Source organism: Columba livia, chromosome 2, assembly GCF_036013475.1.
Source record: "Columba livia isolate bColLiv1 breed racing homer chromosome 2, bColLiv1.pat.W.v2, whole genome shotgun sequence".
NCBI classification, from domain to species: Eukaryota; Metazoa; Chordata; class Aves; order Columbiformes; family Columbidae; genus Columba; species Columba livia.
Genome location: NC_088603.1, coordinates 26,371,885 through 26,383,139, shown reverse-complemented (window position 1 = coordinate 26,383,139; position 11,255 = coordinate 26,371,885). Strand labels below are relative to the sequence as shown.

At 40.0% G+C, this 11,255-nt stretch overlaps 1 protein-coding gene and 1 pseudogene across 1 annotated transcript; one reads left to right on the top strand and one right to left on the bottom strand.

Annotated features, from left to right (window-relative positions):
* Nucleotides 1-1,988: 1,988 nt before the first annotated feature.
* BET1 (Bet1 golgi vesicular membrane trafficking protein) lies at nucleotides 1,989-9,061 on the top strand. Its single transcript, XM_065051083.1, has 4 exons — nucleotides 1,989-2,206; nucleotides 5,222-5,337; nucleotides 7,241-7,297; nucleotides 7,815-9,061. Exons 1-4 carry the CDS (start codon nucleotides 2,188-2,190, stop codon nucleotides 7,968-7,970), a joined length of 348 nt encoding a protein of 115 aa, XP_064907155.1. The 5' UTR covers nucleotides 1,989-2,187; the 3' UTR covers nucleotides 7,971-9,061.
* A 229-nt stretch (nucleotides 9,062-9,290) lies between these two features.
* LOC102097821 (probable acyl-CoA dehydrogenase 6) overlaps nucleotides 9,291-11,255 on the bottom strand; it is an 87,474-nt pseudogene continuing 85,509 nt past the window's right edge.

Here is an 11,255-nt window from a genome sequence, read left to right as displayed (position 1 = left end):
ATGAAGAAAAAAATGTGAATGATACATAACAATGGGAGGTTCAGCCTAGCTGTTACGAAAGGATATTTTCCTAGTGCCTCCTAGAGCCATGATTTCAATCTATGATTCTGAATTTAGTTGCTGCAAAGACTGTCACTCTACCCCACTTCTGCAATCGTGTTTGAAAGGGATATTGCTCCTAACAGGGCCCTAGTTCAAACCTGCAGCACTCATAAACAAGGTTTTCTCAGAATCTGTTCATTTTCTACAAATTTTATACGACAACATCTCAATTTTGCAGTTTTAAGCAAGAGACCTTTGTCCTGACAAGTTTAAGAAATGGGCCCATCTGTGAGCTTCAGGCAGTTTTAGCATGAACAACATCTTTAATCGGTGATAGCAGCTTTCTTTTTCTTGAAACAACTGATTTATTTCCCTGAATTTATGTAAATTAAGTCGCAAATCACCACTGATGGCAGATTGCAAAGTCCTGCAAGAATTTTTCACTTCCAGACAAAATCCCATGGAGATTTGCCTCACTGAACAGTAGGGGTGACAGTTTTGAAGTTGGTTTTCTCTTCCATTTAGTATGTGCAACTAATGCCTTAGTTAAAATTCTGGGTAAACTGCTTAAATTATCAAACATTAAATAAACTATATGGCAAATTTCTACATCACATTCATTTTACTCTTTATAATGTTGTTTGAGATGTGGGCATTCAGATGTGGCTGAGGAGTAAATAAATGAACAACAGCTTCTCAATGCTGCAATTGTCTCTTTTATGCTCTGCAAAAGATACATGGGCTGTCTTACAGGAGCTACGCAGGGTGTCAGCTGAAGGGCACAGGCATTCTCACTGATGAGCGTCATTTCATTCTTCCTTCTACAACTTTACCTGCCCAGATGAAGCCTCCTGTTACACTGCAAGCTAACTGAAGCAGAAGCTTTAGTCTGAGTTTATATAGCTTGTACAACACAAGTAGGTCTTGGTTGAATATTCAGTGCCTTAGGTCCCACCAGAACACACACCCCAAATAAATCAGTGGTATGGTAGCTTCTTGTGACTGGAAAAAGCCCATCTTTACTCCAGTGGATGCTGCACTTGAAGTAGCAAACTCTGAATGGGCTCCATAACATGTTTTGCTTTATGCTGGAGTACTGATAAATCATTCTGGTATCATCCCAGGAAATAAATACAATCCACTGGTATACAAGATGAGTCACATCTTTTAACACAAGCAGGTAAAACCCACTGCTGATAAAGCATTGCAAGATGTTAAAGAATGAAGAAAAAATTATTTTTACAAATTAAATTTAAAACTTTTAGAGAACCAAAGATTCAACAATAATAGAATCTGTGGATTTCCAGTTCAAGTTGCTGTGTGCTGCAGTAGCTTGCCTGTTACTGCTAAATAAACAGTGTGAAAAAAAGGTGGTAAAGATCCACTCAGCACTGAATTTTAATTTTTTGACTGCCTGTTATGACCCTCTGAAATGAAAGCAAAGATTTTTTTTTTTTGCCTTTCAGGACCAATTCTTAAAAGTTTAATGCAAGCTGAAGCAGGTAATGTATTAAGTAAATTCAGGACTGGTTAATAGAATTTGTCCTTCTCCTGAAGCCGCAGGGAGGTGGCCATGGAGGGCCGAGGCTGCTCAGCCAGCAGTTGGGCTCTCACATGATGCTCCCGCCACCTTCGTCTGCCCCGAAACCACTGTCTCACAGTCCAGCCCCTGAAATGTGCACTTTTAGTAAAGCACACCATTTTCAGGGCCCGTTGGGCACACGTGGGTCGAATGGTCTGTCACACTGTCCCCTGACAAACGCCACGCTGCTTCGGGCGCTGCGGGGATCCCCTGCAGACACCGCGCTCCAGCTTGCGGTAACCGTGCCCCACGAGCCTGTAGGAGCCGGGCCCGCCCTCAGCTCGCCCGCCCGCCCGCCACGCAAGACCCCGCCGCTGGGCCCCGCCAGGCCTAGGCCAGGCCGCTCCTCCGCCCGGCGCGGCACTACAACCCCCGCCAGCCCCCGCGCGGCCCCGCCCCGCGGAGCCCGCAGCGCTGTCGTGGCGCTGGCCGGTGCCTGAGCCGGGCGGCCGAGCCGGAGCTGGGCCGTGGCAGCCCCACAGAGCCGAGCGTCCCTCAGGCGCCGTGGGCCCGGGAGGCGCCGCCGTCCTTCTCCTCCTCCCTCGGCAGCTCCGGGCGCAGCCATGCGGCGCGCGGGGCTGGGTAAGCGCGTCGGTTCTCGGCGGCGCGGCCTGCAGCCGCCCGGCCCGGCCCGACCCGGCCCGGCCTGGCGGGGAGTCGGGCGTGGGCAGTGGCTGCATGGCCTCCCTGTTGCTGGGGGTTAAACGAAGGGGGAGAAGGGGTGAGAGGCTCGGCGGGCCGGCCCGGGGCAGCCTGTGCTGTCGGGTGGGCCGCGCTGTGCCCGGGCCTGCGGCAACCGCTGCCCGAGCCGGCTGGGAAGGGCAGGCCTCGGCCCGGCCCCCGGGGTGCTTCGGGGAGGGTCGGTGCCGGATTGGGGCTGTGGGCTTGCGGCAGAGCTCGGGGGCTTTGGCCGGCGAAACTATCGTGTCCTTCACCCGTGCTTCTGTCTCGCGTGTCTTTTTATTTTATCTCAGCTGGATTTACGGAGCAGCACTGGGATTTGTATTTAATTGTATTCGTGAACGGTTCGAATGCAGTGCTAGTTTGAGTCCTGCGTCTGTGGATGGACAGATTTATCGCACTTCAGTCAAGTCCTTTTCAAACGCGCTTGTGTGTGTGTGCATGTGTTTTCCTGCTCGGTGTTTTGAGTTTAGGCCTCACGTTTCAACTGACAGCCACACTGATGACTATAAAGAAACTTTGAACTTCCATGTTGGATTCTAGAACCATGTAGGTGCAGTGATCTCACTCTAAAGCTTAGGTGATGTTTACACCTTAGAAGTTTATGACTGAGTTTTTGATTTTCTTTTTTTTCCTTGAAAGTGAATATTCAGGGGCTGATAAATGCCATATGTCTAAACTAGATGTGTCTGTAACACTACTCAAGAATTACTTCTACACTTTTGGTTTGTATTGTGTAATAGGACTTTCACAAGAAAATTAAGTCTTGAAATCTCTTCTTGCTAGATGACGAAAGGTGTTGGGATGTTTATCATGAAAATGTGGGCATTGATAATGCTTACTTCTTCAGTCCTTTTTTGTGTAACACTATCAACTTGCTCTTGGGTATGAACTGAGAATTGTTAGACTGAAGGCCATCCTGCTCATTATGCTATTTCTGAAAAAGTGAAGGGATGGATGGTTATGGAAGGAGTGCAGGGGAAAGAGCATGTGGGTTTTTAGCATGTCTCAGGAAGACAATGCCTTAAGAAACATCCTGAAACTACTTCTTAAGAAATCTGCTAGAAGGCCAAATGGAAGACTTAAATATCTGTTATGACTGCTGTCAGCTGCAGTACAACGTGCTGCTTTTCCTTGGCATTTCTACTGTCAGTCCGGAATTCGTTTTTATTTAGTAGGCTGTAAATAGAAGTTAGGTACCAGCATTTATGTCGTTATCACCTGCTACCTGGTATGTCTTTTTTAACCAGTGATTATGTTATGGTCATGTCTATATTACATATCCTGTCAATGAACAGTATTGCAAGGCAGCCCATATATCTGCCATGCTGAAGTTTCTGTCCATCCTGTAAAAAGCAGTAGCCAGGCTTCTACACAAGTGCTTTCTATAACATGTATAGAAGTGTCTGTGCCTATTTAAAGGTTTGTGGCAGTTGTTACGACACAGTCTGTGTAATAATAATAGTAGTTATGGTATTTTGGCCTGAAGCTATATGCTATATTAACTTTAAATACATTCATAATTGTGTGTCCCTTGGTAGGAAGTACTGTAGTTAGATATATTTGTAAAACAAGACAAAGGGGACGACCCTCCCTCTTTAAATGATGTAATTTTAATCAATTTTCTATATTCAGTGTTTGTATTTTGGCCTGGGGGGGGGAACTTCTTGGCTCTCATTGTGATGCAATGGAAACATACAGTTCACCCAGTCTTGTTGAGAATTAGCTGTTAGCTTAGTTTATAGAATAACATTAAAGCAGTTTACAAGTACAAACTAAAGAAATGTCATTACTTAAATAACAGCTTTATGGTTTAATATAAAATTACATCTATTATCAAAATAGCATTGTAATTATATTTTAAAATATTAATATTATGTATGCCAAGCACACAGTAAAACTGAGGTGGAGCTTTATCTGCGAATGTGGTTGGTGTCTTGTTTTTTTCCCTTTGCCTCAAGAAGAAAAAAGGCACCCCAACACAAAAATCTTTCAAGTGCATTGAAGAGGAATTAAGCAAAGGCTTTCAGATAATTTTAATGTGGCATTCTGATGAGCACATAAATATAGGTTAATGTTATAGCTAAATTGCTAGTTGACTTAAACTAGTAGGATCTTTATCATAAGCTTATAATAGTTCTTTTCTGGTTGCCTTTCTCAGTCTTGGTCTCTCTTCTTTGGTTTTGAATCTTATATTTGAGGCCTAAGACTGATTTTGTCTAGACAGGACATGGCTTTAATTCTTCTGTGCCCATGCTGCTGACCTGTAAGGGATCTTTATTAGAGGTTGGAGGAAGCGAATGTGTGGAGCTGGGGAGCTTTAATTCCCTTCTGCCCTGTGTACTCTGCTGTGTCATTTGTCTGCTAACAGTACTGAAGCTCTGTCACTCAAAAAGCAAAGGCAGGAGTGGAACAGAATTGCAGAATGGTGACAGAAGTGGCAGTGTTCTACTCAGAGGCCTGGCTTCTGGTCTGAGTTCTTGTTTGTAGAGAAACAAGTAAGGATCAGAGTATGGTCTCTCCTTTAAATGTGGGCAGTCTCTCCTGTATTAGAGAATTATCTCAACTTTCCTATTTTCAGTTTGATTTACTGCTCTATGTAGTGGTCTCAAGTCTTTCTTCACATCTCCATGTAATGGCTAGGTTGACTTCCATAGAGGGAACCTGAAAATGCTTGCTGGGGAAGAATTTTGTAGTATTAAACTACAGCCATTCCCCAGTTTTCCTTTTTTGATTTGCATATTGAAAGATAACTTATGTGTTTCAATAAGGTTGAATCTCTGTCTCGGAAACATGCAGCACCTCTTCTTGACGCCAGGGAAGTGCATTTTAAATGGAAAGAGAGCTTTTGTGCATGTGAAGAGCACTTGCTCCAATGGAGTTTTCTGTCTTAACTCCTTGCTGTTGTGTTTATAGGCGATGGAGCACCTGCTGGGAACCATGGCTATACCAATAGTGGATACAGTGTTTATGAAGAAGAAAATGACAGGTTAACAGAAAGTCTGCGTACAAAAGTCAGTGCCATTAAATCAGTAAGTATTTAATTACAGTGGTATCATCACATCTATTGAATTAAATTATATGCACCAGTGAAGCAGTAGACATAGTTTAAAACATAAATTTAATACAAGAAAGAATTATTGTCTGCCAAAATACGCAGTGAGTCATTTGTATACTGATTCTTCCTTTAATTAGATTTTTTAAGGTAAAGGTGTCCTTTTTTGCTAATTTGAGGAGAGCTATGGTGTTACCTCGCTGTCCTACAGAATGAATTACTGTCTGCAGAAACTAGAAACTTAGACTTTAGGTCAATAAACTGTCTGTTTCATTTAAGAAAATGGACTACTTTTTGGTGTTATCATTATGGCCCATCAGCTTCTGCTGTATCTGCTGATAAAGCTGTGTTGTAGAAACAACTGTTAGAAATAATATGCCAATATCCTGTGAAAGAGAAGTTTTTTGTTTTAATGATTCTGATTCCTTCTGGAGATTGAGGACTTCTTTCAAGCAAGTCTAACTGAAAGAGAACTCTGTGGTGTGTGTGTTTTTTTTTTTTTTTTAATACATTCTTAGCAATAGGTGGTATTTCTATGTATGTAGTGCAAGCCAATGAATTCTTAGGCCTAAACTCATTCAAATTTCTGTTGCTAATACTTTTGCTTAAAAGTAATTTGTTTAGTCTAAAATATAAACAAAATCCTTAGGTTTAGAGTAATATTTTAGGATAAGTTAAGGGGGCAAAAAGAAGAACTTTGACCTTTGTTCTAGAATTTCATTTCTTGTCTCCTTCTCTGTTATATTTCCAAATCGGCATATGTCGACAGTGCAGTTGGTAGTGCCCCGTGCAGTAGCATGTGTGTTCTTTCTGCAGTTGCATCTTCTACTGCAATGTAATGAGAAGCCTCATGTACAATTGGTTTCACTCTTGACTTAATTATAGATTGCAGAAAAATGCAACAGTAAGAAATAATGGGATTTGAGGTTATGCCACAAAAAACATGGGTTTTGGCTAATCCAAAGCATGGAGGCCTGGAGCACATTTCCCTCCGTTCGCAGAGCTGGGCTGGTTGCTCAAGGGCCACGTGCTGGTAAGAATTGTGACAGAGGAAGAGCTGCCAAGAACCCTTAGTGTTGGTTCTCCTTGTTTTACTTGGGAGCTGCTTTTAAGTCAAGGCTTTCCTGGCTGGCCCCCACCTTTGCGGTGTTGCAGCTGCATCTGTGCCTGGCCTCATACCTCCCTAGTTCCGACCCTCACTTGTAGACTTGACTTTGTGGCTTGACCTTGCACTTGTCTCGCAGCTGTGGATGTGCTGGGTGATCACCAGGTTGTTGCTGACCCTGGTTACTACCTCTGGACGGACTCTCACTTGAATAACTCCATGTGTCTCCTTGTCCTGCTGTGCCCTTGCTGTTCCATGATGCAAAGCAGAGAAGGAATACACAATTTCAGAAAAGAAATTCCCATTTATAGCATAGAAGCAGCTTGTCAAAAGAGATGCTTTACCAGGTTACAGGTGTGAACTCCAGCAACACTGAGTCAAAAAGAGTGCTTGTGGTCCTCTGTGCTGTGTGCCAGTAGTTTTAACAATTGTTCCAGGAAATGGGTAATTGCTTCTTAGGCTTGACTAGATCTTGAATTTTTGAAAGTCCGTGCAATAATTTTAATAAGGAATACTCTGTTGAAGGAGAAAAGGGGAGGAGGAGCACTGAGTACCTTCTATGTCTCTCTAGACTCATCTAGTCAAATGACAAATATTTACTTTCCTAAGGCTTATTGACAGAATATTGTGCATGTTATTTTGTTTATTGAAAATACCAGGTACTGTTTTCTCGTTTTACCTGGGGGAATGCTAGTCACATCAAATATTTTAGACTGGTTTCTCTTATCTGCGTATAACTGATTACTCATTTAATGCTTTTTGTTTGTTTTAATAGCTTTCCATTGAAATTGGAACAGAAGTAAAAAACCAAAATAAAATGTTATCAGAAATGGTAAGTGTTTAGTCACTAACTTTACTAAACCTTTAATCCCACCCCATGTTTAGTGTAAAGCATTCCTTAATTTAGTATGAACATTTGTATTAAAATGTTGACAGACTAATTCAGCAGCAATATTTCTGCACAGAAAGATGTGCAGAGGCATTACTTCGAAGGCACAGCCAAGATCTTTCCACTTCAGATATGGCTATTTATTTTCAATTAGCAATTGTAAAGTGTTATTAAAAAGGCAGTTCTATAGTTAATTATATTTAAGAATAGAAGAGGAAAGCAAAAAATAAGGAAGTCAGAACTACCTTTCTTGCTTGCATCGATCTGGATAAATTGGCCAGAGTTTTCTTGGTTAATTTTTCAGAAACTGCCTCTGACATAATTTTAGTTTTGGAAAATTTGAAAAAACAGGAAAAACTGCATTTAGCAAGCTTTAGGAGTAGTCTTAAATTTATTATTTTATTTTTTTTACCTCCCAGTATAACATGCTTTTTGTTGTTTTGTTTGTTTTAAAACGTAGGATAATGATTTTGACTCTGCGGGTGGACTTCTAGGTGCAACCATGGGCCGACTGAGAACACTCTCCAGAGGAAGCCAGACAAAGTTATTATGCTACATGATGCTCTTTGCATTGTTTGTTTTTTTGGTAATATACTGGATTATTAAACTGAGGTGATGCATGTTACCTTCAGTTTAAATTGTTTAATTTCAACTATGAAGCAGTCTTAATTAATGAAGACATTGATCTAAAGTTACATGTTCTGTTGGTAAAATACAGTGAAATTATTGTAAATTGCATTAACTATTAATGCAATGTTATATATAGTTTTCTTAAAGTATCAGAATTTTTCCCATCATCCTCTGTTTTGGGGGGATTATTTGTAAATATGCAGAAACTGCTAGCATAATAGGTTGCTTTCTTAGGGGAAAATAGCTTTTAGACTTGATTTGAAAAGTATAGAGAACAACGGTTGTTCGGATATTAAGCAACTGCAGAATTACAAGGCTTTCTTTTTCTTTCTGCCTTTCATTCTGGGCCATGCTCTAAATTAGAGCTCCAGTTTCAGGCATGTAGTAATTTCTAGGTTGCAAAAGCATGAAGAATACTTGGATCTTTCTAAATGGGTTTTATCTGTGGATTTTTAAAAGGCTGGACTGAAGCTAACAAATGTAATAGTAGTACCCCCCCAAATTATTTTTGTGGATAGGTCTGGTAGCTTATATGTTAGGTAGCTTAAACTGTGTTAAAGCTGGATTTTTTTTTTTTTTTTTTAATTTAAATGTGACAAATCATGCTTACCCATCTCTGCCTTTAAGCAAATGCCTTTGATCGTTGGGATCAACCAATATGGACACAGTGCAAATGTATTCTTTATATTTAAAGTATATAAACTTAATGATTCCATTGAATCACTTAGAACTTTTACCATTAGTATGTTTACTTTCCAATTTGTGATGATCTCTAAATCTACACTGCGTTACGTCTGAAATACAAGGTCAGATATTTTGAATTTTATATTAAAGTGTATTGTGATGCACTTGTTGGAGGTGCTGTCATATTAAGGTTTTTTAAGACTTTCCTTTGGATCACCAAATAGTTTCTAACAGGTGAAGCTGTTATGTTGTTGAGTTTAACATTCAAATATTAAGTTTCTTAATTGAAATTGTAGCTACAATTTTTGGAAAACTTTTCTAGAAATACTGTATAACATGTTGTCATTAATAACTAATTCCAAGCTGACAAATAAAGTGTCCTGTAGTATTCTAGCTAGTGTTGGTTTTATACATTCTTTTCTACTGTAGAACACCAGTGTATTTTTTGGAAATGGAGCTGCATTTACATGGCTACATTGTTGTGGGGAGCACTATTAAAGTAAGAAATTGAGGTGTCTGCTACATTTGTTTAATGTTAGATTTCATGTATGACAGAAGTGTGGCATGTAAATCACATATCTAATATGAGACACAGTATGTGTAAAAGTAATTAAAGCTTAAATATTTCTGGCCAGTTTAATTTTTATTAAAAGCTCTACAATAATTCTACAAATAACAGAACATTTAAGTACTAACACCAGGATAATGCATTGTCTTTTTATGAGAATAGCTGGCCGGGAGGATAGAATTTGCCATCAAAAATTGTTGCACTTTTATAGTATTGGTGAGACAGTAGAATGCAAGGTACCTAATGAGATGCTAATTACTGACATATATTTGACAGCTACACTCCCCTGATAGTTCATCATCCTCTAAGAATATATTCCTGGTTCTTAAACATGGTGTATGAACAATTTTTAGGCATTTTTTTTCCTAACAATCAATCTGCCATACCAATAAATTGTAATTTTTTAAATTACCTAATAGAAAGTAGAAAAATGGGTGGATACACCTAGTTTTAGGACCAATACATTTTTCTGTCTTTGTTCTGAAAAATAAGTTAACGGTGTTCCTTAAGTCTTGACAGAGCATATATTGGTAAAAATCTTTTACCAATCCTTCAGATCATGTATTAAAAATACCCAGGACTTTTATTTTAAATGCCAAACCAGATTGAAAGGTACTTATTTTACCCTTGAAACACACTGGCTGTTACATTCAGTGTGCATGGTCTTGCTTAATTTTCAAGGAAGAGTGGAGATGCATCACTTGCTTGGACTTGTTTCCAGTTATCTGCATATGATGACAAGCATGGCTTCCTCTGTACCACCTCCTAATCACATTAAACATTTGCTTGCTATACTGATGGAGCAAGTACAAAACTGTACATAACCCATGTGTTCTATGCATTTATTATGAAGCTGCTTTCATTACACTGAAACCCCTGTTTACAGAAGTAACATACATGGTGTGGACAAATATGTTGCCAGCACCATAAACACCCTTTTGTATACAGGGATGTTGCTACTTCAGAAGACTTAAGAGATAATTTGACACATCTAATTTTCAGCTTATTTAAAAAATAACCTTAACTTGATGTAGCACTGTATTTTCATCTTGAAATAAGTTAAAACCTCTCCCAGCATACAACTGCCCCTGCTTAAGCCTAGCCAGACCTCCTGCAGCTGAACTCCATACAAGCTTCTGTTTAGGTCTTATCACTTTGGACAGTCGCGTAGAGCATCATAGGCTCTTCCCGGGGTTTTCTGATGGACTGCTGGCTCCAATGACTTACAGGATACATACTAATGCCGATTGTCTACAGAACACCTCATCCACTTCCTACCCTTATTATAGTATAGTATTGGTATTACATGGTACCATAGTATAGTAGTATGTAATATATAAAGCTTTTCTGCTTTCAAAATGACTGGCTCCTCCAAGCTTATTTACCTTTGATTATATATTTCTAATCAGACTAGTTTAAAAACTGCCATTTTATATCACTGAGTCATCCCAAAGAGTTCCCTGTGCTAGCCAGACTGCTAACACCTGTACCTTAAGCAATTTTCTTCACAGATTTCACCTTTGGGGAGAAGAAGAAAAAACCAAACAAAACACCAAACCAAACAAACAAAACAAAAAAAAACCAACCAACCAACAAACCCAAACTCAACCAAGCCAAACAAACCCATAAAACAACAAACACACCAAAACATGGAACACTATAGTTCTGCCAAACTACTTCTACTTAATTCAGTAGCCTGAAGATTCCCCACCTTCCTATGTGCCTTGTTGAAGGCAGCAGAGCTGGAACAACTGTAGGTCACTTGTTCGTCGTGCTGCAGTGCTGTCTCCTTTTTCCAGCTGCAGACAGCCCCTGTCAATGCTTAGCATCTTGCATCTTCACAGCACTGTAGCTATGGTAAGAAATTAATCCTCAGAACTCCTCTGTGATGCCAATAAAAGCTCTTCATTTGCAGCAGGAATCCTGGACACATGGCTTGTTTGTATAAAATGGGCAGTGGTAAGATCTGGCATTAGCGATGTGACAGACATGTTGCAGCCATTATATAAATATAGTATT